The sequence below is a fragment of the Trichoderma breve genome, chromosome 4, assembly GCF_028502605.1.
Source record: "Trichoderma breve strain T069 chromosome 4, whole genome shotgun sequence".
NCBI lineage: Eukaryota > Fungi > Ascomycota > Sordariomycetes > Hypocreales > Hypocreaceae > Trichoderma > Trichoderma breve.
The window spans coordinates 4,579,993-4,607,851 of record NC_079235.1 but is presented as its reverse complement, the minus strand read 5'-3'; the positions used below and the strand labels follow the sequence as shown (position 1 = coordinate 4,607,851).

General features: G+C 46.4%; 10 protein-coding genes across 10 annotated transcripts; 4 read left to right on the top strand and 6 right to left on the bottom strand.

Annotated features, from left to right (window-relative positions):
- Positions 1-37: 37 nt before the first annotated feature.
- On the bottom strand, positions 38-2,671 carry T069G_07681 (fungal zn(2)-Cys(6) binuclear cluster domain-containing protein; the record flags this gene model as incomplete). The annotated part of the gene is made up of 7 exons (XM_056174891.1): positions 38-523; positions 594-907; positions 968-1,022; positions 1,079-1,338; positions 1,397-1,833; positions 1,901-2,500; positions 2,598-2,671. 7 exons carry the CDS (start codon positions 2,669-2,671, stop codon positions 38-40), a joined length of 2,226 nt encoding a protein of 741 aa, XP_056028470.1.
- Positions 2,672-3,047: 376 nt separating this feature from the next.
- Positions 3,048-4,341, top strand: T069G_07680 (d-isomer specific 2-hydroxyacid dehydrogenase, NAD binding domain-containing protein; the record flags this gene model as incomplete). The annotated part of the gene is made up of 5 exons (XM_056174890.1): positions 3,048-3,149; positions 3,225-3,323; positions 3,379-3,493; positions 3,553-4,166; positions 4,237-4,341. The coding sequence occupies 5 exons, from the start codon at positions 3,048-3,050 to the stop codon at positions 4,339-4,341; spliced, it is 1,035 nt and encodes a 344-aa protein (XP_056028469.1).
- Positions 4,342-4,516: 175 nt separating this feature from the next.
- Positions 4,517-5,743, bottom strand: T069G_07679 (short chain dehydrogenase domain-containing protein; the record flags this gene model as incomplete). Its single annotated transcript, XM_056174889.1, has 7 exons — positions 4,517-4,577; positions 4,642-4,764; positions 4,836-4,888; positions 4,942-4,999; positions 5,069-5,463; positions 5,526-5,604; positions 5,673-5,743. 7 exons carry the CDS (start codon positions 5,741-5,743, stop codon positions 4,517-4,519), a joined length of 840 nt encoding a protein of 279 aa, XP_056028468.1.
- A 606-nt stretch (positions 5,744-6,349) lies between these two features.
- T069G_07678 (uncharacterized protein) lies at positions 6,350-7,317 on the bottom strand (the record flags this gene model as incomplete). The annotated part of the gene is made up of 5 exons (XM_056174888.1): positions 6,350-6,474; positions 6,538-6,719; positions 6,785-6,900; positions 6,962-7,182; positions 7,242-7,317. The coding sequence occupies 5 exons, from the start codon at positions 7,315-7,317 to the stop codon at positions 6,350-6,352; spliced, it is 720 nt and encodes a 239-aa protein (XP_056028467.1).
- Positions 7,318-8,678: 1,361 nt separating this feature from the next.
- Positions 8,679-11,274, top strand: T069G_07677 (fungal specific transcription factor domain-containing protein; the record flags this gene model as incomplete). Its single annotated transcript, XM_056174887.1, has 8 exons — positions 8,679-8,757; positions 8,814-9,023; positions 9,107-9,337; positions 9,454-9,806; positions 9,861-10,444; positions 10,525-10,645; positions 10,898-10,943; positions 11,030-11,274. The coding sequence occupies 8 exons, from the start codon at positions 8,679-8,681 to the stop codon at positions 11,272-11,274; spliced, it is 1,869 nt and encodes a 622-aa protein (XP_056028466.1).
- Positions 11,275-11,330: 56 nt separating this feature from the next.
- T069G_07676 (zinc-binding dehydrogenase domain-containing protein) lies at positions 11,331-12,487 on the bottom strand (the record flags this gene model as incomplete). The annotated part of the gene is made up of 4 exons (XM_056174886.1): positions 11,331-11,796; positions 11,853-11,916; positions 11,974-12,159; positions 12,232-12,487. 4 exons carry the CDS (start codon positions 12,485-12,487, stop codon positions 11,331-11,333), a joined length of 972 nt encoding a protein of 323 aa, XP_056028465.1.
- Positions 12,488-14,747: 2,260 nt separating this feature from the next.
- On the top strand, positions 14,748-20,208 carry T069G_07675 (condensation domain-containing protein; the record flags this gene model as incomplete). Its single annotated transcript, XM_056174885.1, has 5 exons — positions 14,748-16,755; positions 16,855-17,136; positions 17,191-17,366; positions 17,431-17,914; positions 17,978-20,208. 5 exons carry the CDS (start codon positions 14,748-14,750, stop codon positions 20,206-20,208), a joined length of 5,181 nt encoding a protein of 1,726 aa, XP_056028464.1.
- Positions 20,209-20,340: 132 nt separating this feature from the next.
- On the bottom strand, positions 20,341-22,255 carry T069G_07674 (TAP-like protein domain-containing protein; the record flags this gene model as incomplete). Its single annotated transcript, XM_056174884.1, has 4 exons — positions 20,341-20,746; positions 20,826-21,307; positions 21,374-21,798; positions 21,865-22,255. 4 exons carry the CDS (start codon positions 22,253-22,255, stop codon positions 20,341-20,343), a joined length of 1,704 nt encoding a protein of 567 aa, XP_056028463.1.
- A 397-nt stretch (positions 22,256-22,652) lies between these two features.
- Positions 22,653-23,837, top strand: T069G_07673 (phosphotransferase enzyme family domain-containing protein; the record flags this gene model as incomplete). Its single annotated transcript, XM_056174883.1, has 2 exons — positions 22,653-23,045; positions 23,103-23,837. The coding sequence occupies 2 exons, from the start codon at positions 22,653-22,655 to the stop codon at positions 23,835-23,837; spliced, it is 1,128 nt and encodes a 375-aa protein (XP_056028462.1).
- A 309-nt stretch (positions 23,838-24,146) lies between these two features.
- On the bottom strand, positions 24,147-25,800 carry T069G_07672 (cytochrome p450 domain-containing protein; the record flags this gene model as incomplete). The annotated part of the gene is made up of 8 exons (XM_056174882.1): positions 24,147-24,259; positions 24,315-24,504; positions 24,569-24,727; positions 24,800-24,983; positions 25,063-25,175; positions 25,226-25,385; positions 25,441-25,547; positions 25,615-25,800. The coding sequence occupies 8 exons, from the start codon at positions 25,798-25,800 to the stop codon at positions 24,147-24,149; spliced, it is 1,212 nt and encodes a 403-aa protein (XP_056028461.1).
- Positions 25,801-27,859: the final 2,059 nt, after the last annotated feature.

Sequence of the window (27,859 nt, the reverse complement as noted above, 5' to 3'; positions counted from 1 at the left end):
GCCCAGTTGACTACACTATGCTATAGTACAATTGCTCTTAGAAAATTATATCGTGCCCGGCCCACCTAGTGTCAAACTGTGGCTGCACTACAAGATCATCCAGACCACCGGAGCTGTGTTCCCAATCGAAATCGGCACCAGCAAGCATCCCATCCGCCATGCTCATCGTCGAATTGCTGGCAATAAATTGTCCTAATGAATCCAAATCTCTCCACGAGAACCCGCTCAACGGGTCCATATCCATCGTCGCTTTACCAGCAGGTGGTAAGGAAATGCCATCATGTCTGTTAACCTCGTCCATTGTCGGTGTTGGAGGCTCAGTCAAGGGATCATGACGAGAAACAGATTTGCTTGGCTGCTTCGTACAAGACTTCCTCCAGAGCAGGCGAAGTGAGGTGGCGTATCGCCGTCCGAGGCTATGCGGATTATCTGATGTTTTTTGTAGTTGTGCAATGGTGCCCTGAATTGCGCGCCGGACTCCACGATCGCCGCCATCGCTACTGATGGCACCCGCTAGCCTTGCCTATGTAATTGTCAGTACCCTACTTCTTTATGGATACATATAGAGGATAGTAAATAAAGGGAGCCTATACCTTGAACAAAAATACGGCAGCATAGATTACATAGAGACAGTATTTTAATGGCATGCATTTGAGACCAGCCACAGGGTCGATGAAGCTGTTCAATATGCTGAGTAGTGAATTTGCGGCATCGATTGACTCGTATATGAATCGAGCATCCGGCTTTCCGGCAACATTGGAGAACAGCGGCCCACTGGCCTTCCCGGACCCTACTTGGGCATTTCGAGCTGCGGCTCTATTCAGGTTGGCCTGAAAAGCGAAGGCATTGATGTAGAGTCGCAAGAATTCGAATGACAACACCAGAGAGGCTTTCACAGGAGGCGTGACTGGGAGACATTAGCTACTTTCTATAATACTTCAAAAAGAAACCAAAAAGAGAGACGTACAGCTGTGGTTCGCCCATGAGAGCTTCCACTTCCGAACCATTGAAGCAAAGTCATCCTGTGCGTCGGTGTCAGAAAGCTGCCAGCTAGTGTATATAGTCATGAGACACTTACAATGTATCTGACATACTCCCCTCCAATATACAATTGCTGCCTGTGGCTTGTTGATGAATACAAAATGTCGTGAGCGTTACTAATTAGCTGGGTAAGCTCAAGATGGGCTTGAAATAATAGCCCCATGTTGTCTGGGCCAAGGGCTTGCTCATGCAATGTTGGAAAGTCTGCAGCGCGCAAGTGAAGAGCTGGACCAGGCCCGCGGGACCAAAATCCTTTCCCAAGCCGGATTGACACTTGTCGGTCGCACATGTAGCACGCTTCATCATTGTTAATACTCCTGGGCCTAGGATTGATAGATATTATTTTGTCACATACCTGCCCAAACAACTCGCTTCCGACTCATTTCTGCGGAAAGCTTTCCCTCGTCTGGTAATAGTGCCGTTTGCTCAAGCCTCTGCAGATACCCTAGCCTAATGGCCAAGCCCACAAGCATCCAGGCACCATGGTCTTCTTGACCACAACCGATGGCGGAATTCTCTTGAGGGCGTTGTGGCGCCCATTCTGCAAGAATAAGAAGCGCCTCCACAGAGCCAACAGATGTGGATCCGGCATAGATCAGATTTGACATAAATGTTTCAATGTGACGAGAGCACGCATCGTACACTCTGAACCATGACGGGTCATCTTTCGAGGCGACGGTAAGAATAGCTGTCAAGAGATGGGGCTCCTTGGCGGCCCATTCGGATATCGTACCCTCTTCAAATATGGCACCATGAGCCACCGGAAAGAAAGGATGGAACTTCTCGTGATATCTATCCAGAGGATTTAGTAAGTCAATAGGCGGTCAATTGATGATTAAAAAGGTCGCAGGGTGGTTACCTTTTGACAAGGTAAGACGCTTCCGAGGGCGTCAAGACCCCATCATCCAGCGGAGGATAATAACTGGTAGCTGGTCTACCGACGGTTTGCCGCATACCGTGCACAAGTCTATTGTTTGAGTCCGCTTGGCCTGTAGCTTCATCTCGTTGTCTACTAGGATCCAAGTCGGCAACTTGAGCGAGAAGGTCAAGCGCATCCGAGGGATTCAAAAGATCGGTAGTAGCAATATGTCCTTCCAAACCATCTGAACTCGTCCTCGATTCAGCCAGCTCACGGGTGGAACCCCCCTCATCATGGCTATCCGCCTGCCAGTTGCCGGTTTGTTGTGAAGAAAGCCATCCTTGCATATCATCCGTGCCTCCTGGATGCTGGTCGGGAAGAGAATGGCTTGTTTGTCGGCTATGATAGTCGCTGCCGTCGTCGTCGCGCGTAGCGGTAGCCGGGCCACGGCCTTCATTGTCGTGGCTGGCCGACTGGGCGATCGAATTACGAACTCCTTTGATTCTACGCCCTCCACGTCTCGACTTTGTCAGAACGCATTCTAATTGTTGCTCGACGCATCGACGACATGGAGGCACGCCAGACACTCCCGCGGAATCGCTGCTCCCCAATAAGCGTCAGTAAGCGAGGTTATTCCTGACAGGGGGGGTTGCACGCGTGTTGCCCTGTCTAGCATTTGGGATCTTGTTCTGCTCACAGATCGCATCTTGTTTTGCGTGTACGGCATGAAAGACATGCACGAGAGACCCGCTTCGCCTTTGATCGTGCCATGCCAGCGGTCGGCATCCGTGTTGAGAGCAATTCCATCGGCTAACGAGACTCGTTATCAAGGGCGATAAAGAGTCTTCAATGCTGAGAGCAAACGCCGCGACGAGAGAGTTTGCGGGGTGGAGCTGAATGTCAATAGCCGGCATCACGCCTCTTCAACCCCGTGGGGCAAAGCGGCAAATGGGCAAATGGGTAAATGGGCAAATGATGTCGCAAATCCCCCACCTTTTCGTCTCTTCTACAGAAAGTGTGAACTTCGTCCTAGACTTAACTTGTTCTCACCTTTGTCATAGCATTATTCCGGCTCGCGATTCGGACATCTGAAACACTCTTGCCTTGAGAATTCAATTGATCAGTTGAGAAAGCACCAATTCCAACAATGGCTGGATCATCTTCACCAAAGCCCGGCGTCCTGATGCTCGGCATTGTTCATCATGCAAAAGCAGAGTTTGAGAAGCTCTCTGAGGTTGCGGATGTTACGGTTCGTTAATGCGCACGCCCATTGAGTTTTATTCACCAACAATCTTCTCATACTAACGATTCTGGGAACCCACAGCAAGTGACATCTGGTTCGCGTGACGAATTCATCCGCGACTGCGACAGCGGCAAGTACAACAACGTGGTGGCCATTTCGAGAACATACGACTCGGTAGCGGTGTGTCTGACTCACCAGCGAAGAAATCAACTCAGTTACTAACTAAAAATTACAGATTACGGGACGATTTGATAGCGAACTCGTTTCCCACCTCCCTCCGTCAATCAGATTCATCTCTCATAATGGCGCGGGCTACGACCAAATCGATATCCAGCCCTGCACAGATAAGAGTATAGAAACCTGGAAGCCTGTGATGTAGAGGAAATTCTAACTCCTTTCTTCTGTCTAGATATTTCCGTATCGAATACGCCCAAGGCTGTCGATGCTGCCACAGCAAATACCGCCATCTTTCTCATCCTTGGAGCATTACGCCGTGCCTGGATTCCCCAGCTCGCTCTCCGAGAGGGCAAGTGGCGAGGTGCGAGCCCTCTTGGTCGCGATCCCCACACACTGACGCTCGGGATTCTGGGCATGGGCGGCATTGGAACTGCTACGGCTAAGCGTGCCGCTGCTCTTGGGTTTAAATTGCAATACCATAACAGGAGGCCCGTGGACAACCTGGACAAGCATTTTTCTCCTCAAGAGGTCCCCAAATACGTAACCTTCCAAGAATTGCTTCAGACTAGCGATGTTATTTCAGTTCATCTGCCTCTGGGACCAGCCACTCAGGGCTTGATCGGCAAGAACGAGTTCAGCTTGATGAAGGATGGCGTGATCATTGTAAACACAGCTAGAGGTGCCATCATTGACGAAGAAGCTTTAGCAACGGCCCTTGATTCCGGCAAGGTTTGGAGCGTTGGCTTGGATGTTTACGAAAAGGAGCCCGAGATCAACCCGAAGTTAATTAGCCATCCCGGGGCTGTCTTGCTCCCTCACATTGGTACTGCGACTGTTGATACTCAGGTATGTAACCGTACATTAATATTACCCCAAAGGCTTGATACTGATGATTTTAATTTTTCGAAATGTGTAGAAAGAAATGGAGGTTCTAGTGATTGACAACGTCAAGAGTGCGATTACAAAAGGAAAATTCCTTACATTGGTACCGGAACAGAAGCCTGTATTGGCGAAAGTATAAAGAGAAGGAAAATAAACGGGCTCTAGAATCATATAGCTGTCAAGCGTCAGGTTAGATGGAATTATGACTATCTAATTACATGAGTAGAATGCGAAGATCTACATGACATTATATGTATTATCACATGAATACAGAAGCTATGACGCCTTTCAACCGTTGATATCAAACCATTGATCTATTTTAATCCACCAGCCAGCAAGATATCCTGCCCCGTCATATATCCAGTCTTTGCGCACCTGTATCCCAACATTAATTGCGAATTCCGACGTTTCCCAGCTTTGTGACCGGGGGAAAACTCACATTAATACCACATTAGCCACCTCTTCTGGCACCCCGAGTCGATGTATCGGAACGCTGCTAGCAATTGCAAGCCCGGGATCTGACTCCTTCTTTGCCTCCATGTCACATTTAGAAGTCCATGTTCTATATGCTTAGACGTTAGCTCAAAAAAGACAAGAAAAGAGAAAAGGAAATGCACTGTTATTCCGGCTTACCGTTCTTTCGGAGTAGGAATCATTCCTGTAGAGCCGATCATGGCTGGCGAGACCTAAGGATGCGTCAGAAAGTCCAATCGCCGTAGGGGGTTAAAACGAAACCTACAATGTTGACCGTAATACCTTCTGGAGCCAGAACTGTAGCCAAGTTCAGCCCCATCGAGCTGTAATATGTTAGACCATGTTGATCACGCATAGGCAATTTGTAGCCAGAACCTAAAGCGCAATCTCACCTTAAAGCACCCTTCGAAGCCGCGTAATGGCACCCATTCAGCCCGCCTCCCCGGCTCGCAATACTGCTTACGAGAATCACCCTTCCCCAGCCCTGTGATCGCATCCCTTCCACAGCTGACTTTGTAATGACGAACTGACTGCGAACATTGACCTCCATCATATCATCCCAGTCTTGTTCATTTATGTCCTTAATATCTCGGATGCGACGACCAATACCGGCGTTTGCAACCAGCACAGATATCGCTTTGTGCTTCTCGGCGATAGTCGGCGTAGCCAGCACCGTTGATATGAACGAGCGTGTGGATTCGCGGCACGTAAGATTGCATTGGGCGGTAACGAATAATTGTGACGGATAATCTCGTTGGAGCTCAGAGGCTAATATTTCGGCTTGTTCCTTTGGAATTGGGTTAATCCACTAGTTGCTAGTTTGTAAAAGCATGATGTATTGTAACCTACCTTGCTAGAGGAAAAATGAAGAACAACATCGCAACCTTCGGAGGCCAATGATTTTGCACAAGCCGAGCCAATCCCACCACTTGAAGCATGAAGATGTTATATATTAGTCTGTGGGTGCTGCATCCATGCCTTTCTCGCTATACGAACCTCGATCCTGTCACCAACGCAAGACGGCCACGCAGGTCATTGTCTACCGATTGGAGATGAAAAGTGGTCATTGCGGTGTTCTCTTGTAGCAATTGATGAGTCGATTTATAATTTGAAGTTCAAATTCGAGGGGAGGGAGAAGACATCAGCAATGAAGAGCTAGTTTGTCACTGTATGCCAAGCTATGCGGGAAATGATCGATATAGCACTGACGTACTCCGTATAGCCGGCGGCATTTGAAGCGGCATTTGGTTTACGGGCCAGCTCGGCAGAGCCGAGAGTAGGCGCCAGATTGGCGTGTGGCTTTTTAATAGAACATTAGTAGACACGTGTGGAACATTTTACCGAGCAAGTGCCCTATTCCATATCCCGCCACATTGGAGTTTTCAGCTTGCTTCAAAAAGTCAATTGCAATTGAGAATGCATTCAGAAACACACATGCAGGACGGCTATAATGTTGAATAATGTCAAACACCAAACATTCTTCCTTACATCTGTCCCGCGAAGGCCAGTCAAAACTTTGAGCCACCGTGTGCCTCAAAGATGAAGGAGCCAGATGTTGGTAGAAGATATGTCGTCTTTGGATCTAATGGAAAGAGAGGACACATATCTTTACAATTCAACCTCTGATATCGAATATGATTCCATTCGAAATTAAAAGCAAAGGTATAAACATCTTACAAAGTTTGGAATACCTTGACAGCCTCTTCAGCCGTGACCGTAGCACTAGCGGGATTGGCACCAGTAACAATACGTCCATCTGAGATTGCAAAAGCGTCCCATGGTCCTGGTGGAGGAACATCTATTAAATAATGCCATTAGCTAAAGCTGTAATCATAATGCTTGATGGCGATGTGTGACTCACAAGTCGCACCCTCATTGACTGCATGCGACTCAATGGTAGGGCGGTTCCAACTCTTAATAGTGTCAAGAACTCCTTCTTCTTCTTCACCTTGGGTAGTAAATCCGGTGACTCTTCTGCCCGAGATTATCGACTTCGAGGTGGCTGGATCAATAATGCCTGGGAATATTGCACCGCCGTGGCAACTACCAAGAGAGATGTATTGTTAGCAGGACGATTGGATTGGACACAATATTAACTTGCCACTTACACTGTTGAAATGACTGCTCCCGAAGCATACATTTTGGAAGCAACCGCATGAAGCCCATGAGCAACGGGGTAATCAATCAAGGACGCATGACCAGCCGAAGCAAAAAATAGTCCGTACTGGGTACATTCTTCATGATTAGCAGCCTGTTATCCAAGTAACGATTACATGATGGCATGCCTTTGCTGGGTCAATGTCATTTGGCTGAAGAAGATGATCCAGCTTGCTACGAAACTCGCTGGAATGATCCTCCCATATATCACGCTCGGAATCCGATAGCCAGTCTTTTTGCTGTGAAAGCCAGTCGGGCTGATAGGTTCCAGTTTCAGATACAAGATCGACTTCGAAACCGGCCTTTTGAAACACTTCAAATGGGTGTAATGCCTCCGTAATGAAGAGACCTATATCAGATGCCACATCAGACAGAAGTTTAGGGCGCATAATTTCGTATTGAATATACCAGTTTCTTTGCCTTCGGGATACAAGGCTGCGTGTGCCGACGTAACGGCAATAAGAGCATTCTTTGGAGGCGACATTTGGTATGTAAAGGGCAACTAGATGGAAATGTAATGGGTAACTTAGTTGATACTATATTGTGCTTTGTTTAAGGAGATGCATCACCTCCGCATTTGACATGTGCCTTTGTTTAGTAGTTTTATAGCTGCGTTTTCACATAAGCTGAAAGAATACTGACATTGAGGCCATCTATTGGGAAAGAGTAAGTGGGGGAGATCTCCGATTGCGAAATTATGCAATTGTGACGGAGGCACTGGAAATATACTTTGACTACTAACTACCTCAAAGCTTGAGGGCGTTCCAGGCATATTAAGGACGCTTCATTTGCTGAGATTGAGATTGAGACCACAACCTTTCTCTAGGGTCCTTTAGCTTGATCTGAACTCTGAATCTTACGAATAATCGATCGTCAGGGAGAAAGTATGGGGATTCTGATTAGAGCGGAGTAGTTTGGAGTATTGCTTCGATGACTCTCTTTGAATTCACCTTCTTTCTTTATATTTAGTGGTATGCCTTACGCACATTCGACTACCTTTCCGAGAACTTGAGATCTTGCTCAATAATACCGATATTCTTCTTGAAAGACATGCATGTTTTCACGGTGGTGATAAAAATTGGACTCCTTGGTGTTTATATAGGTTAAGCAGAGCGTACTAGGTAGCTACCTAATGATGGTACTTCAACAAACAAAGCGATCCAACTCCACGTCACTGCTTTTCTATAGGACTTTGCGTATTCTTAAACTAGGATAAGACTTACTGAGGCGCTAACTGTTGCCATACGTAACAGTTTGACAGCATCGAGACGGGAACATTTAGTTAGCGCACAAGCTTGGGTGTGGTCTAATACCGAGTAGATGGCTGTGGAGAAACAATCTGCTCGCCAATCTTGGGAGAACTTTGGCACATGTAAAACGCTAGATTATCTGAAGCGATTGCATGCGTCCAAACCAAGTTGAGGGCCGCGACTTGAGGCCGATGATTGGGTATTTGGTGCCTTGAATGAGCACAACCCATTCCCCCACTTCTTTCTGCGTGTAGGGAGGGGTCTTCGCTTCAAGTCAGCCCTTCGGAGATAGAGAAATCTGCCGCTCTGTGAGTAGAATCGGACCAAGGTGGTGGGGTGGATTAAGTGGATTTTGAAGGCGATGATTGGAGTAATAACACTAAAATCCAACTGGCATTTCTCCGCGCTGGGCACATTGTAAGAACATTTAATTCATAAGCTCTGTGAATACATGAAGCCAGAGTGATCAGAATATTCATGTCACTTAGTACCATTGACCGACAGTTCACCCTATTACACCAATTGTCCACCCCTAGGTTTCGTATGCTTTGTTTTTTCGCCTTTACGGCCCTTCCCAGCGATTCTAACGTCCGAAATGCCACACCTCCATACCTGTCCTCACTGTGGCCGTGATTTTAAGCGACCAGAGCATCTGCGGCGTCATTGCCGGACACGTACGCAAAGGCTTGAGCTGATAAGTAGACATATGAACTGATTTAAAGAGCCATAGATACTAATGAAAAACCATTCGTTTGCTTCTGCGGAGCTGCATTTTCGCGTACAGACTTGTTGCGCCGGCACGAGAAACTCACCCACCTGGCCCCTCTCGAGCCAAATACCAATCATGCCGGCGAATCTTCCACAACGGCACTCCCTAGACCAACCCCTCTACAACCCCCAATGGGAGATACGCAAATCTCAAGATCATCAGTAGTTCCAAGTAATGATACAACAGGAGCTCCCGAAGGTTGAACGCCAAGTTTGTGCGCCCGATGAGAATTCATGAAGCTGATCTGAGAGTAGTTGTATACGGCGATTTTACTTTTATTGATCCCCTGGATAGTCTCGATGAATTTGTTGAAGGCATAGAATTGCCGCCAGAGTTTGTTACCTCACCCATTTCCCTCAACATATGTTGCGATTCTGCAGCAGTTACAGAAAATCCACCATTGGAAGCAAATATCCAAGGTAATCACGATTTTGAGCACAACAATGTTGGGCCTTTGCCTTTTAGCAGACATTTACATCCACATGGTATGGCACAACCTTGAGAACTTGCAATCTCCGTCTCTTGAGAATTATCTTCAAGACTAAATACTATCTTTGAGCAAGCTGTGATGTATCGTATGATCTGGCTAAAAAGATAATAGACTTTGGACTTACTGGAGCCTATAAGCTTACCAATCTCGAAATTACCGACAATGATATCAAGGTTCTTGAAGAGGGTCTCCGTCCATTCGGAAACATCGCCAATGACTTTACTCTCCCATCGCTCCGCACGGTAATAAGATATATGGAAGCCTGGCGTATAGGATTATCCCGCCACTTCCCAGTCATACACTTTCCTACCTTTCGTCTGGGAAACTGCATTCCTGAGCTCATTCTTGCTATAACCGCGCTCGGCGCAGTGCAGGCATTGGAAGAACATACATCCAGGAAGTTATACAAAGCGGCTAGAGCTGTGGCTTTGGAGAGATTGCAGGTCGACAGGTTCGACTCACAAGTATGTTCATGGGCTATCTACTTTGCGAGTAACTGAACAATAACCCTCATAAAGCCTGAAGCCAGGTCTTCCCCAGATAATATTGGTCGAATTCTGAAATTGCAGTCCGCCCAAACTCTCGTTTTCCTCCTAATATATTCGACTTGGGCCCGCGATGCCTCTGTTGTTACCGAAGGATTTGAGTTCCATGAGCCCATACTGCAGTACATGCGAGGATGCGATGTCGCAAAACATGACCACTCTATCGAGCAGACCTGGGATGAATGGGCATTATCTGAGACCGAACGTCGGATTTCTTTCCTTGCCTTTTGTTTCTTCGACATTCATACCATCATATATAATCGACCACCATCTATCTTTACTAGAGAAATTCACCTTCGACTCCCCTGTTCAGTAGAGGAGTGGCAAGCTACAGATGACCAAGAGTGGGTTGCATGTCGACAAGCGAAGCCGTCTGATCTGATGAGCTTTAAAGATGCACTTGAGTCCCTCGTGACGACTGGGGCAGCGGGTTGGGAAACCTTGCCTTGCGCTTTTGGCAATCTGATATTACTCCACGGAGTCTTGCAGCGTATATATTTACAACGCCAGCTTTCATTTGGATCCAGGTTGGAAGATCAGAAAATTCACGAAATCCAGTATGTTAATCAGCAAATGATACTATTCCTCTGCCATATAATCACGGCTAGTAAGTAGGTGAATCGTATTAACTAGATAGCAGCTCAGCACTCTCATCGTGGGCCAGTATATGGCAGCGCGTGTCGGGCTCCGATTTACATCCAAGCAGCGAGCATGGACCAATTCCTTTCACTTCTGTTGCATTTCTAACCGTAGCATATGTGCGTACTCATATGGATGTAGGTCTTCATATGCGGTTGGCATCGCGTGATCCAAAAGCAGTCGCATCAGCGTTGTTTTTAATTGCTCCTTTACCACGCCATCCAAATCTAACAAGTGCTTTATTGCATGCGATTCACGCACTGAGTTTACCAGTAGCTTTTGGCATTGAACATGTGGCTAGGAGCCAGTCAATCTTGTGGTGCTGTCAACATGCAGTATGCGCCCTTGAGTGTGCAATTTTTCTCAACAAGTGGCTAGAAACTATTGCTGCTACGCAAATGTCAAATGCATTGGAAGGTGAGTTAGATTGAAATTTCCACTTCCTCTCCCTTGGAGGTCTTACAGTGGGCGTATTCCATCCATTTCTAACTCTTCGAGTTTAGCATATGAGCGCCACATACTGTCATCTGTTGAATCCGTCATTAAGGAAGCCGTTGACTCTGCAGATTGGGAACACACGGATACAACATCCTGGTTTCAAGGTCCCCGGCATATGGGCATAGCTGTGTTGAAAGTATGGTCGAAGATCTTCAGCGAGAAGTCTGCATGGGCAATCACAGTGCACGTTGGCGAATGTCTAAATGAATACGCGGGGATGTATGAGAGATCATTTCAGTATATGGCGTAGTCTCATGAGCAAATCTTGCCTAATTGTAATAGTATCTCAAGACCAGACTAATTCCTTTATTCAAAGTCGATGCAAACTTTCCCAATATGTTGACCCTCTGATAAATATTTATAAGCAGCCCTCACACCCTCTTCAGTGAATGGCAATGTCTTCTCCACCGGAATGTCCAAGTTGTGAGAACCCACAAAGCGCACGCATTCTTCAAGCAATTGCTTCGACCCGACAGTAATTCCCCGAACGATGCAGCCTTTGGAAAGGGCAAGAGCAGCTACATCTGGCATTTCCTCTTGCTTGGCAGTAGATAAGAAGCCTATGATGGATATCACCCCCCCATAAGCAATGCAGTCAATACTTTGTTTAATCGTACCAGATCCACCATTCTCAAAAATATAGTCAACACCATTTCCTTGGGTAATATTTTGCACTTCTTGAGCCCATTCTGGATGGACTTTGTAGTTGATGGTGTGATCAACGCCATATTTCTCCTTCACATAGGCCAGCTTCTCATCGCTAGATGAGGTACTAATAATTATTAGCACACTGCAGTACCTAGTATCAGTCAGTAAAAGAGTTCTTACATAATTGTTTTTGCTCCCGCTGCTTTAGCCAAGACTAATCCGGTGATGGAAACGCCGCCGGTGCCTGTGTTCAGATTGGTTGAGTACACTCCTTTGTTAAGATATTGGTCAGCATAATTACCTTGGAACAGTACAGTCTGGCCTGGCTTCAAAGGAACATTCCCATAAAGAGCATTCCAAGCGGTGGTACCGGTACAGACAAGTGCAGCCCACTGTGAAGCCTTCAAGGAAGACTCTTTAGGAACCTTAATAACCGAGTCCGCGTTGATAGGCAGGTAATTCCGAAGAACGCCGTCCACTGGACCGCCTAAGCCGCCGTACCAGTCTTTCATTGGGCCATATAAATTGCGCGGGTTGAAGTTTACGATAACCGAATCACCTATAGTAAATCCTTGGACATTAGGTCCGATCTCAACGATTTCGCCAGCTGCATCCGAAATAGGGATCACATTGTCTTTGACGGGAAATGGGTACCGAGAAGTAGCGATGGCTAAGTCTCGAAAGTTCAGCGCAACACTGCGAACCTTTACAAGAACTTCATAAGCTGCAGCCTTGGGTATCTCCTCTGTAGATGTGGTAAGGTCAACAATGCTTTGCCTGCTTTGTAAACGGAAAACAGTTTGCTTGGAGGCCATAATGTAAGTTAGTGTGGATGTAAAGTTGTAAGTGAATATTGACAGACATGATACTCGCTGAGGCTTCGCTTCTTATTATATAGGCGCAGCATAAAGGAATTGCCCTTCCTTAACATTACGAAAATATCTAGCCTAGTGGTATTTGGGGCTATTGGAGCTTGTTGGAGCTGTTGGAGCTGTTGGAGCGTTTGGAGCTTTTGTGTGGAGTGATCTGTAGGAACCTACAGTAGGTTATGCCCCAGATTATAGCGCAGAATGCGATTTTTGGAGTGGAGCTGTTGGGGCTGTTGGGGCTGTTGGAGCTGCTAGAGTAATGCGCACCGTAAATGTTACAATGTCCCGCCAGTTCGTTTTACTCATTGCTCTTCGAGTTGTTTGCTCTTTCTTAAAGCATTTCTGTTTAGTGGATCATAATACATAGCTACTGTCTCCAGCGATGGTATCACTGGCCTATCCCTAAAGATTTGAGACTGAACTGTACGATCTCGGAGTACTTCGCCTATCAAGGAATAATGTAATTTGCCAAAGATACATTCTGACGTAACTTGAAGTGACATATGTGACAAGCCGACTGCAGTTATTCGACAGATGTAGTTAGAAAATGTTAACAATAACACCAATAGGCATGACACTAGCATTGAAAATTATGACCTATGGATAGTATACTTTCTCATAATGATAGTAATGCGCTGGTAATTTAGTTGGCTTCGACGACATCTCAAGCGATATGATACCATTAGTGTCATGAGATTGCAACCGACGGATCGGGCCTTGGTAAACTAAACAGGGATGAGTGTGCACGCCTCAAGTGGCTGACACATTGGTCGGCCATCTGTGGATGATCGCCTCCCTATCTGACCGGAAATGCATCCTATTGTCTTCTCCTCGCTGAAAATCACATGTCATTTTATAACTTCGCGTCGTAAAGCCTTCCCTTGCTGCATGACCTTGTACACAATTGCCACGTGTGTTGACGAAATGTCATCCGAAGCTGCGGTGGAAATATTTTAGCATATTAAACAAAATCCACCTCGCGTTCGTTTCCGAATCAAGCGATGAGTGGCGCGGGAATGTTTCCAGTTCAAGCGCGCTGCTGATGGCCCGCAGCGCTCTGTGAAACCGACGGAAGAAGGAATGTAGGCTGTATCTTCTTGGCTCTTTTCTGAGATAGCATTTGTTCTCTAGGTAGGCTCCTGTATCGTATTTGGTGTCTTGTATTTTTGACTTACTAATGGGTATAACACTTACTACACCATGAGTAATATTTGGTGTAGCCTTTTGTTTGCTTTAGACGTGTAGCTAGCGGTATCACTTGAAAGCCTTTTCGATCAACCACTCTGCTTGCTACAGTAAGACTGATTTGGCACCCAGATAGAAAATATCTCTATATAGCTATTGAAATACTATACATTGTATCCTAAGGATAATAGATACCCCTCAGTCTATATCTACTACTGCAAATACTTGGGGAGTTTTCGGCCCTTATTGTGAGAGAGTGACAAATCGGCGAAGTCGCACAATTGGTAACCTACCTGTCAGCATGATGCTAGTGCATGCAGTCATCATCAGGTGAGCAGAGAAGAGGTTTTATTGGTTGTAGTTGAATAGATCCTTAACAGTAACTCAGGGGTCAATATACTGATTAAGCCTATGCCAATATATTATGTACTTGGGGGCTAAGGAATTGAGCTAAATCTGAGCTCATTTTCTCTCATGTCAGGCACATGGAGTGATTCGTCACGCCAGCTGGGATATGCTTACGTAGAGATCTCCTAATTACTACCTGTTAGCTCACCCCCCGCGACCAACTGAAAGGACGTAACGAAGGTATTTAGGTCAAAGGAGTACTATGAGTATGCTGCGGTGTATCGCAAAAGACATCTGTACCGAATTTAGGCCCAATCACTCTTGCTAGTGGTTACATCACTATAAAAAAAGTAGATTTTATCCAAATACCATCCACTGTATCCGACTATTGACACTATGTAAAACAAGGGTGGTATGGAGGGCTGAGCTCCGTATACATATATACGAAATAGTAAGCGCATTCTTTCGGATTTAGTGGAACCCTGAATCGTTTTCAATTAGGGCTTATATTGCCCGTCGCATAGGCTATCCCTCGGATTTTATATCTCCTGTTCAGCTTGGACTATATAATAGAACTCAGTGTATATCCAGTGTAGGTAGACTGTTTCAGAGTGATAAGTCAAGTTGCCTTATATTGAACCTCGCATAGTTGGTGCGCTTAACTTGAGCCAAGATGTCTAAGTTACTCCCGCTGGATACCAAGGCATCAACTCAGGTCCAAATTGTCCACCCGCTCCTGGGGGTCTCAAGGGTCGATCCGTTGGGTCTAGGAATCGCCTGGCACAATACACTTGAAGCCTCAACACTTCTCTCACTTGTCGACCAGAATGTATCACTGCCTGGTGTCTTTCCAGCTGCTGGATATGTCAAGATCGTTGCTGAGGCATCTCTGAAATGGTCTGGATCAAGAATTCTCCGAAAGTTTGAACTTGACGACTTTTTCGTCGAAAACGACATCACCGTAGCCAGAGGTGAGGACCAAGTTCAGATAACCCTCGAACTTCAGTCCACTGGCAGCCATGAAAGACACGGAGACAGGACAGACTTCGTTAATTTTCGGATTAGATCAAATTGCGGTGGCTCGAACAAGTTGAACGCAATAGGGTGCTTGCGTCTGAGGAGTTCGGATGGGTACAAAAGTTTATCTTTAATCACGAAGACTGGTGATCAAGACCTACCGATCAAACATAGTCCTAGTCATATGACAGGGACTCCAGCTTCAGGCAGAAAGCTTGACAACCCCTCTCCAGTTTCTTATAACTTTGCGGGATCAGCAAGAGACCCGACTCTAATCAACGAGGAAGTGAATCGAGTGGCACCGCCATCCTCAAAAACCATAAAGACTCTTCCAATGTCTTTTGGTCAATCTGGGTTTTGGTTCATGACGCAATTTATAGACGATCCAACCTTTTTTAACGGAACTGTTTCATTTCTAATAACAACAAACCTTAACATCGAGGTCCTTTCAGGCCTCGTGCGGGAAATGGGTAGACGTCATGAAGGGCTGAGGACTGCATTCTTCACTGACGACTCCCACCAGCCTAAACAGGGCATCTTGAATGAGTCTCCATTATACTTGGAGACGAAGATCATCAAGACTCAAGATCAAGTACGCACGGAAATCGACGCTATGAATAAGCACGTGTACAACCTTGCAAAGGGTGAAACCTTAAGACTCCTTCTTCTCACCGAGTCACCAATCAGGCATCATTTAATAGTCGGCTATCACCACATCAATATTGATGGAATGAGCATAATGGCAATAACTGACGACCTTAGGCTAACCTATGAGGGAGCCCAGTTGCCACCGCCGTTCCAACAGAATGAGTTTGCCAATAGACAGCATGAGCTGCTTCGTACTGGGCATTATGCAGATGACATTATGTTTTGGAAAAACGAGTTCAAAGATCTTCCCGAGATTTTACCCATTCTACCCCTCTCACCAAACACACTTCGATCTCGTCCAACCACAAGAACAACTTACCGCCACGTAAGAGCAGAGAGACGCCTAAACTCCGCCACTACTGCTCGACTCCAAGAACTTCGAAAACAAGGATATATACAATCTCCGTTCAATTTTTATGTAACAGTCTTTCAAATTCTTCTTGGAAGGTTGACTGAATCCGAGGATGTTTGTATTGGCGTTGCTAGCGCAAACAGGCATAACGATCCTGGCTCAGACAGCAGTATTGGCATATTCCTGAACCTGTTTCCACTGCGGCTACGTTCACAACTTTCGAAATCGTTTCTGTCTATCCTTAAAGAAAACAAAGCGAATGGTCTGGCTTGCTTGAACCATTCCGCAGTACCATTTGACATCATTCTAGACGAGGTTGGGGCTGTCCGACACCCCTCCCATAGCCCTCTCTTCCAAGCATTTATCAATTACATCCCGGTCAGAGAAAATAGGTCGTTTGGAGACGGAATCATAGAAAATAGAGAGTATGAGATCGGAGAAACCATGTACGACATCATGTTGGCAATTATTGACCCACCAGCTGGCGACCCATGGATAGCCATCATGGTTCAAAAGGAGCTGTACTCGGAGCATGAAGCGCAAATCCTGTTGGATTGTTTCATAAACCTTGTAGAAGCTTTCACTAATGATATACATCTCCCTGGGCGTCAACCACAAATGTTTGATGAACTCGCGGTTCATAACGCCATCAAGTTAGGCCAAGGTAAGTCCGGCTCTGATAGCCGCGAACTTCAGTTGTTCTTCATCCTCCATGAAACATTTAATTCTACCATATTATTGCTGCTAATTTATTGAGATGTAGGGCTGAGCCTTGACACTGAACTTGGGCCTCTCATTGGATACCTAGACACTATCTCTGTTAGACTAGTTAATCATGTCGCACTCAAGGATACATATGGCGGCATGCTCTCTTATGCCGACATGGTGGAAAAGTCCACTCAAATTGCCCACGCACTTTCTACCTTGGGCATCTCCAATCGATCTCGAATTGGAGTTCTCCAAGATCCCACTGTGGATTGGATATGCTCCATGCTCGGGATTTGGCGGTTTGGAGGAAGTTATGTTCCTCTGGAAGTCACTCAAGGTACTGGACGCCTCAAATCAATTATTGAAGACGCCAATCTCGCCGCTATTCTAGTCCACGATGCGACTCAGTTGCTTTACAAGGATATAGATGTTGCACAAGCTACGCCAGTCATCAATGTTGCCACAATTAGTAATAGCGGGAAAGCGGTTGCCTCCAATTTCTACAACGCGGGACCTACGGATGAGGCGATTATACTATACACCAGCGGTTCTACGGGTACACCAAAGGTAATACCTTTTTCAATGTCAAGAAATTGCTTCATCCAAGCATCAGGTATTGACTGAAAGACAGGGAATTTCTCTACCTCATCGAATGGTAACAAACACCATCAAGGGATTCCTTGCAATTTTCCCAATGAAGCCTCAGACCGTCCTCCAGCAAATCGCCCTAAGCTTTGATGTTTCTTGGTGGCAATCTCTGCTTGGACTTGCTACCGGTGGAACTGTTGTTGTCGCTGGGAAGGACACTCGAAAAGATCCTATTGCACTTACCAACCTTATTGCTTCGCAAATGATCTCACTTACGCTTGCAGTACCCTCAGAGGCTACGTCTTGGCTGCAGTATGGAGACCTGCAACAGCTACGCGCGTCTGCATGGGAATGGCACATATCTGCTGGTGAAGAAATTAGCAGCATCCTTGTTGAGAGGCTAAAAGCTGTGGACAAGCCGGACCTGCGACTCATGAATGCTTACGGCCCAGCAGAGACAATTGTCCCGCATGCCTACGAAGTTCCATATCGGGACCCCAGTTTAGCTCTCTCCTCCATACCAATTGGTAAGGTCTTGCCTAATTACAGTGTATACATCATGGATGGAGACAACCATCCGCTTCCCGCAGGTGTCCCGGGCCAGATCGTCATTGGAGGAGCTGGTGTTGCTTCTGGCTATATCAACCAATCAGAGCTTACAGCAGCTAAATTTCCCCAGGACATACTTGCTGGCAATCGGGCTATCGCAAATGGATGGACTCATGCTCATTTGAGTGGTGATCGTGGGTATATGAGAGAAGATGGCGTCTTTGTTGCACTAGGCCGCATGAATGGCGATACGCAAGTCAAATTACGAGGCCAGCGATTTGAGCTACGAGAAGTCGAAGCTGCAATGCTTGCTGTCGGCAAGGGGGATATTCTTGAGGCTATTGCTCATATTCGGTACCAAAACGACAAGGATGCCGCTTCTGCTTTCCTCGCTGCACATGTTGTCCTTGCAACCGAAATCCAACAGAAGTATGGCACAAACGGCCCCGTTATCGACGGCATGCTTCGAACCATGATCTCTAATCTCGCTTTGCCACAATACATGCGTCCGTCAATTGTCGTGTCTTTGCCATCCATGCCTCTAAACCATCATGGAAAGGTTGATCGAAAACTTCTCTCCAAGTCGCCGCTAAAGAAGACAGCAGAGATCTCTAAAGCATTACCCTCCCCGCGACGAAATACAAACACACAGTTTTTGCGGGACATTGAAGAAATATGGAGAGACGCTTTGGGAGATCTCGTCGCCGGACAGGCTCTGGACGAAAATTCTGACTTCTTCCTTGTAGGCGGCAACTCATTATTGCTGATCAAAGTTCAAAACAAGATTCATGAGCAAATTGGTCAAAATATCCCCTTGGTGAACTTATTCGAAGCTAGCACTATGGGGAAAATGGCTACCATACTTGTTGAAAATCACCACGGGCATTCTAGGGAACGACCAACGAAGACTTCTACCAGAGATAAAATGAAGCAAATCTGGGTTTCTGTACTCGTCGGTATCGTGACAGAGGACGATATTGGGCTTGACTCTGATTTCTTTCTGGTTGGTGGCAACTCGCTTCTTCTTATACGTATACAGAACGAGGTTCATAGAGAATTTGATGTTCTCCTTCCATTAGCCAAGTTGTTCGAAGCGAGTACACTGGAGGGGATGTCGATGCTCTTAGACACCTTGGTTACTGAAAGCGATATTTTCCATCAATCTATCGCCGATATCAACTGGCAAGACGAAGTAGCTTTCAAAGAGATAAGCCCAAGTCTCATGGCAGGCCTCAGAGAACATGTTCCAATTGATGAGACCTCTGGTGGAATTACAGTGGCGCTGACTGGGGCAACTGGATTTCTTGGCAGACACATCCTGCAGAAGCTTCTTGACGACAGCGTGGTTGAAACAGTGCACTGTATCGCTGTTCGAAATACTTCAAAACTCTTGATTGACTCTCCAAAGGTTTTAGTTCACCCTGGTGATCTGAGAGACCCAGACCTGGGGCTTAACGAGGATACTGCAAGGCACATCTTTTCCAAAGTTTCTGCGATCATTCACAATGGGGCTGACGTCTCATTTCTTCGAGGTTATTTGACTCTTCGTACAGCCAATGTTCTTTCGACCAAAGCACTCGTACGGATGGCCATACAATACTCTGCTGATAGGCCACTGCCACATTTCCATTTCGTCTCAACCGCTGGCGTTGCTCAGCTTGGAACGCGTGAGCTATACGAAGAGTCACTTCTTGTACCCCAACCCCAAGCGAATGCAAATGGTTATGTTGCGTCGAAGTGGGCATCAGAGAAATATCTTGAAAATGCGCATGTCTCTTCCAAGTTGCCTATCACCATACACAGGCCAAGCTATGTTGTTGGACCTGATGCGCCCCAACTCGACGTTATGCACAATATTCTGAACTTTGCAGAAAGATTGAGGAGCGTGCCTCGAATGCCAGCTGTAGATAGATGGCTACAGTTTGTGGGAATCGACGAAGTGGCTCAAGACATCGCAGTCGACGCGCTGAGCAGAGAAGGTCTTCGAAGAACACAAGTGCAATATCGAAACCATTGTGGCGCAGAGAACGACTGGGTCCGATTGGATCAACTTGGATTGTATTTAGAGAGACAACACGGTGGGAGCTTTCCCAAAGTCGACTTCACCCAGTGGATCGACTCCGCGGGGATGGCTGGGATGCCAACACAGGTGAAGGCATACCTCGTCAATCTTGTAACGAATAACACCAGTGACCAGAGTTGGATCTCTCCACGTGTCTTGAAAGGACCGCGTAATATGAACGCTCCATGGAGAAGGCGAGAGAGGCTTTAATGGATGAAGAGCTATGTCATCAAAAGTTCCTGTTGATTTGTGGATTATTCGAGCTTTAGCCTTACATCTAGGATACAGAAGCGATGCATGCTCTTTCTCTTACTGGACATATACATCTGTGTGAAGATTAATTTAAAATGCTAAAGGGCCTCTACCATAGCCACGGCTATTATCAGGCATAATTTCGACCCCAAAAGTCTTACAGTCTATATCCCAAGGACCGCAATCCGGTATACACGTAGCCTCACCGGCCGGCACAACGCCACTGTCAAAATAATCGGCCACATAACTGTGCAGACATACACTATCACTGGTGCCCATAGTACCGTGTCCAAGCCCCTCCGTGATTATAAGGCCCGCTCCAGGGTGTTTGGAGGCCATAGCACGCGCGGCGTTGAGGGGAGTTACGGGATCGAGGCGGTTTGATATGAACAGGATGGGGGCGGCAGGGGTGACCAGAAATAGGATTTCCGGAGGCGGAATGTATAACTGGAGGAGTTGTGAATGGTCCTTTAAAAATCCAATTAGGCCGGAAGTTCTAGGAGTTGCACGCCATTCGGATATTAGACCAGTAGGCACCAAAGATAGATGATGTGTTGATCTGTCGATTAATATACTGCTTCCACCATGCAATATCATAGTCCGATACACTATCCCCATCAGCGCAGAGCACGCTGGCAGTACCTTCTTGCAGGTAAGTTTCCGAGTCTGGACCAGTGTCGTTGATAGCGCAGACGTCATTTAGATGAGGAATGTGGCGTTGAAACAGAATCTTTACAATGGCGGCAGTATCTCCACCCATAGCACCGTCGAGTGCTGTGGCAAGGATTATAAAGGAGCTGCGAGGCCTGTAGAGCGCCGCGCCCAGCATCTCGCGAATATCCTGGCTCCTAATAACAATTATCTCACCAGAACGACCGATTGTGGAGATTAGTTCTTCATCTAGCTTTGATAGCCACGAGGAGAAGTGACTTTTAATTGAGGCGTCTGACTTGTCGCCATTGCGGGAGAGGGCGCAGATCTTGCGGCCAACTTCATGGCATCCGCTGAAAAATCGGTCGGCAATTTCATCTGTATCTACAAGGTTGGTCATCCAGCCCTAAATCCACATCAGCGAACTTCAATGAATTAATTTGAATTCCAACCACACGCAACTATCACGTACAGGTCTTGAAGAGTAATCATTAACATCGACCACGCCGTCGAGAGCAATCCTTCCAACACGACCTGGAAACAAGGACGCAAAGTAGATTCCGAAGACTGTGCCGTAGGAGTAGCCGATATACTGCAATCGAGGAATATCGTCGTCTCCTTCGTTTATTTCCCGTTTTAGTTCTACATAGTCTTCTACATTATCGCCGCCGCTCTTTCGATAAATGGCATCGCGGACCCGGAGTTCTGCAATCTTGTCCACCATGTGAACCATGTCGTGGGCAACATTAGGTGTACCCATGTAAGCCATAATCTGGCCGCCGTTGATACCATTCGCTTCTACGTGCTGGCATAGAAGATCGATAGCCTTTTGGATCGCAAGGATGTAAGGCACGTTGGTGCCTCCACGGCAGTCGAGAGGTCCCCGGCCTCGCAGCTCTGAGGAGATGGCATCACGGCGCAGCGTGTCATGTACGAATCAGTTAGCGCGAGGCCAACTATTGCCAATACCACGAGGGTCAAATGAAACGATTTCGTAGTGGCGAAGGCCGGGCTTGTCGAGGACATCTCGTAAACCTTTCCCGGCCCTTAGTATAAAACCAAAGCCTGCTCCTCCAGGGCCGCCCAGGTTAGTGACGGAGCCTGCAAATGCCCTATCATCGTCTGATACGACGGCTGGTAACTTGATCATGGCAATAGCGACAGTTCGCAAGTCGCTATCATTCTTATAATCCAATGGGGCGATTAGACGGGCGCATTTAAAGCCATCAAAGCAGTCATGATAGATGAGATCTTTAGAAGGGCTGATACTCGCCCAATCAAATTTGCTGTGAGCATAGCTGGCTGCAGCCAAGACGGCGAGGTTATTCAGGGCAACCCCTATGACTGCACGCATTTTTTTAAAAAAAAAATTAAAAAGAAGAAGAAGAAGAAAGAAAGAAAGAAAAAATGAGGGAAAAGAGAAAAATAAAATGCAAAGGAGCAAATAGGATCAGCTTAGGTATATTCCGTAAGAAGATAAGATACGTGAAACCGGCACCAAAGAGACCACACTATCATAGGCAGTGACGATGAACGCGTTGGTTGGCATAGAATCTAACTGAAAAGCGGGGAGATGCTGGCTCCTCTCAGCTACTTTGAAGCGAGGAGAAGTCAACCTAAAGACTCTGCTGATCTTTTGCCAGTACGTTAGCAACTTGAGCAACTCATCCCTGCTTCGCGTTTTTCTATTTCGTTTTCGTGATCATTGAGCTGCGCAAAACTGAGAGAGTGTCCATCGCGTTCGTGCAGTTATGGGCTCTCCCAAAGACCATCTTCCGCTGACCATATCGGAGGACACCATACGGGCTCTTTTTGCATTCCTCAACCTACCGCCGCCGCAGTCGGTATCCGCTTTGTCTACCACAGCGGAGTATCATTCGATCTATGTCGTTTCTTTCGCGACCGAAGTGGCCGATGCCGCTTTTCCGATGCTTTCACGGTCCAACAAGGATTGTGTTGAACTTATCCTGCGCATCTCCGGCCATCACCTACCCCGCATGAAGACCGTCAACGAAGTCGCAACGATGACTTGGCTGCAGCAAAATACTCAATTGCCTGTAGCCAAAGTCATACGTTATGATGCCAGCACCAATAATCCACTGGGTCACGAATTCACTCTTCTACAGCGACTCCCTGGCGTCGCGGTTAGCGAGATTTATGATCGACTCCCGCCACAGCTGCTTGACAGTCTCATCAATCAGTTGGTAGACGTCGTACAGCAAATCCATGCAATCTCTTGGGATGGTGTGTCCGGCCTTCAATTCGACCATGACGGCAACATTGTCCCGGGACCTATAGTTGAGGAGACGTTCTGGCAGCAGCCTGATGTGGTCAAATACTGGCCTGAGTCGGAGTCAGTCCAATCGCTCAATATTACTGGTCCTTACGAATGCTACACCGATTACATCGCCGCGATGGTGCGTGTTTATCAACATGCAATTCGCCTTCATCCATCATTGGCAGATATGCGAGATATGCTGCCACGCCTCGATCTTTTTGTTGATATCCTATCTGAGTTCCCGGAGCTCAATAAAACCAGATATTTCCTAGCGCACAAAGACTTACATTTTGCAAATATCATGTGCGATGAAGAGACCGGCCTTATTACTGGGATTCTGGACTGGGAATTCTCTAGCATTGTACCTGCAACCCGCTGGAATCCTGTTGGGGCATTTCTTTGGAATGGCCAGTACTCTGAAGGAGCCATGGCAGAGAGAGATCGCCTTAAGACCTTGTTTACAGAACGTTGCGCCGCACGGGGATTAAGCTCACTGATAGAGGAGACAAGACCAAACTCAGTAATGCAGGGCGCCATGCAAGAAGCAATTAATTACCTGCGTGCAATCGTGGAAGTGCGCCCACGGGGTCAGAAGGAAGACAGGGTGCCTAGCTGGCGCGCCACTCTTGAATCCCAGCTGAAGATTCTGGGTATTTGAGAGGTTCTGTGTGTTTGAGAAATTATATTGGGTATTTGAGAGATTCTCTGGGTATTTGAGACTACTTCCAGCCACAAGGATTAGACAGATGCATTTTTTAATTCGGATTTTACTGATACAAGACCAATGCTACATAGACACTTGTAGAATGATCGGTAATAATAGTCAACTACTTAGACGGCACTGTTAAGAAGGCCTTCGTCACGCAGGTACAATTGCTGACCCGTGAAACACTACAGTCTATGATTAAGTGGAGTATGTTGCTGGTCTGAATTGTTGCTTCGATGCTGAGCTCTAATGGCTTCCACCTTAGAAAACTACCGGCAAATCCTCGATTCCAACATCTTTATGTAATGGCGTAAAGTTGATTTTGCTGATTGGCACTGAAAGCTCTAGGTTGGGCAGTTCTTTAAAAAGTGTAGCTATAAACGCTTATGAGCACATAATTTCCATACACCGGTGTGGTTTTGCACTTACAGAAGACGGTTGCCAATTCGGTTTTTGCAAGAGTCTCAGCGATGCAACGATGGTCGCCGTATCCAAATCCAAGAGCATCTTCATTAGGCCATTTGCGATTCATATTAAATTCGTCTGGATTTGCGAAGATGTCGGCGTCACGGTTCGCGGATTGATTGGAAGCAATGATGCCCTCATTAGCTTTAATAAGCTAGTTTAAATGTCAAATGTCAGCATTAATGAGCATCCAAATCTTTATTTCGTCAGTAAAATACCTTGCCGCCAATCTCAATGTCAACTTTAGCAGTTCGTTTAATTGCCAGTGCCGAAGCTGTGTGATATCGGCATAGCTCTTCCACAAATGCAGGGGCGAGTGAAGGATCAGCTTTCAATTGCGCAAGCTGGTCAGGATGCTGGAACAAAGTCACAACTCCCTGTGAACTTCATTAGCCACAAATCGCTACATTCAATTGGGATGCAATGGGGAGATGTGAGATGGCTCGTACCAATGCAATCATGTTGACCATAGTAGCATTTCCTGCCACGAGTAGCAAGAAGGCTATTTGCACGGCATCTGCCCTTTCAATGTTCCCAGGTTTTACTTGTTCCACAACGAGTTTACTAATGAGGTCATCCTTAGGCTCTTGGATCCTCTGATCCACTAATTTGGCAAGATAATCGAGTAACCCCCTAGGTTTGTCATTGTCAGTCACAATGAAGTTGCCCCACGTCTGCTGACTAGAGAGTGAAAGAAAGAGAGAGAACAAACTGGTTTGCGGCAGATGCCTCGCGCGCCGTAGAGCTTCCGTTGGTTCGTATGGCATTCTGCTGGGTAAGATATTCGAGATCGTGGAACGGCACGCCGAGGATGGTATAGATAATCTTACAGACAGTCAATGGTGGGCTATTTTCTCTAGATGCGCTTGACTCACGTATGATGGAACTGGCAATGCAAACTCTTTAATCAAATCAACAGGGCCATCAGCGCAACCCTTAGCTTTCAGAGAACCAAGGAGATCATCCACCGTCTTCTGAATATATGGCTGCAGCTCCTTGATATGGTCAGCAGAGAATATCGACTCAACCATGCTCCTGCCGAGGAATTGACATTAGTTTCCATTAAACTACGGAGTATTGAAACACTTACCTTTGATGCATATGGTCCGGAGGGTCCATGTCAACGAATGTTGGCTTCGCTTTGGCCGCCTCTTTGCCACCAGCACCCAACTCGGGGAAGCCAGGGCGTGTCCGGATCTAGCGATTAGCCGGTCGTTAATAACCTTGGAATGTTACTTGTAATCTTTTCATGATCATTCCTTACCTTGGAGAGCCTTTCATCGGTTGCAACAGTAATTACGTCCTTGTATTTGGTGACCAGCCAAGCCAAGCTCCCATCAAAAAGCTTAACTCTAGATACTGGATCAGCAGCCCTTAACCGTGCGAACTCGGCTGGTGGCTCCATGCCAGAAGCTCGCCGAAATGGGAAACTAGGTGCATCAGTAGCCATTGAAGCAATCGTTCGGATAAACTGCTGGCTTTGGGTATTCCGGAGTAGTGCTTGAGGAGAAAATAATCTCGTTTGGGGAAGTGTCATACTGTGGATGAATCGGCTGAGTTGATTTGGAGGAAATTGTAGTGTTCTGACTCTTTGCAACAGGCGTATTATCTTGCATTTTTATACTTCAGGCACTACAGTGCATTATACTTTGAAGTCTATTCTTCACTATATCACGAGGGCTCTGTCAATGCCCATTGAGAGACCCTTGCGCTCTGTTCTCCGCGGAGACTATTGCTTTGTCCAGTTCAATTACTCGCGATGCTGGTATATACCAGTAGGCTATTTGGCGGGTAATGAAGCTTACTCAGTTACCATACCCCTTCACAGGCTACACACAGGCGACCGACCATCCTACCGCGGAGATGCGCATATGCCGCACATATAGCATCAAATGGTGTCCTACCATGGTACGATTTGCATGCAAAGAACATGCCACTGCCCTGGCACTTGTTTATAATGTACATCTTAGTTCAAACTTTCTGCGAGTCTCACCACCATCTCCGCATCATAGGGTTTGACTTCCTCCTAGTCTACCGGATATTTTTACGTTGTTCCAAATCCGCTTACGGCGAGCAAGCATCCAATCGAACATTGAGCTTTACAAATGATTTGACAAACTATACCATGTTAGTTTTGTTCCCTATGAACAGCTTTCAATACGGAGCCGTATCTTTTTTTCTTGTTTATAAATATATAATATTATATTTATTCCAATCCTTTTTTCTTGTTGAAAAAAAAATCGCCCTGCAATCAACCATTCCTCTGCCTGTATCTAGTGGTTTACCAACCCTGGCGAATCTTAGTCTACAAGTTTCGGTAGGCCAAGTCATGACTTACAGTCTCCATCTATAGAGGAAGAAATTTGAAGACATTTATGAAACGGCTGCCGTATTGGTAGAGAGACCTCTCTAACAAAACCGAGTGTCGTCGATTTCCCCGACTTCTTCTAGAAGGCCAATTTTGTGAAGACTGTGTCTAAATTGATACCCCAAAGTTCAACAAAATTTGGCCATCATCTCATCATCTTCTAGGTGCCATTAAATGAAACGCTAGCTCAAGAGATCTTCGCCGTTTTGGAGCATCTGTGGAAGTATGGTCTCATCTATGCTTCGCCAAGAAAACCGCGGAGAAGATGTGGCTAGAGTTGCCACGCTATTGGTGGTAATTTGGTGCTGTACGAAGCTTGTATTCCGTAGCTGAGGTCCCTCACCGTGTTACTGCAATATGTCTGGCGTATGCGGCCTAGGCTTCACATTTCTACAATCCTACCTTGCTTCAAACAATCTTCGCAAAAAGACATATGTACAGGCAACCCAGTCCACCACTTGCTTTATGATGGGCGAAGCACTCTCTCAATCACTTTTGAGGCTTGTATGCAATATTCTTTCGATTAGCAGGTCTCCGAGGACAGTTGGAGATGTGTTGATTCGTATTGAGAGTAAGCATTAAAATGTTAGCCTTCAAACTTGGTGGGGCTGCATTTGCCCCAATAGCCATCAGCTGGCCGCCAAACGTTCTCTTCCCTAAATTACGTTGGCGTTGCGACAAGGAAGCTGGGAGTGCCTATATACAATGGTAATATCGAATGGCGAGAGTTCTATGTACAGATGAAATGAGTAGTAGAGCACCAATACCCAAATTGTTCGTGATGGCTTAAGGTTGCGCACTTGGAAGAATATGGCTACTACTATGACCAATACTTCCTATAAGAACAATATTCTCTTCAACATCGCATTTCTGAAGATGAAACGATAGTCCTCACCATATGTTCATTCTTTATAATAACAACCAACTCATACAATACAAATGGGGGCTTCCCAGATGCAATCTGCGACTTTCATGAGCCAGAATTGCCATATAGAAAACGAATGCCAGCAACGCCCAACACTTTGCTTATCCCCCATTTATCCATCATTGGTGTAAAGTCACACTGAATCTCACTCAGGTGGGGAAACTGTCGCTTTTCGTTGTGTTTTTGAGACATTACGGCATCCGCAAGACCAAGTAA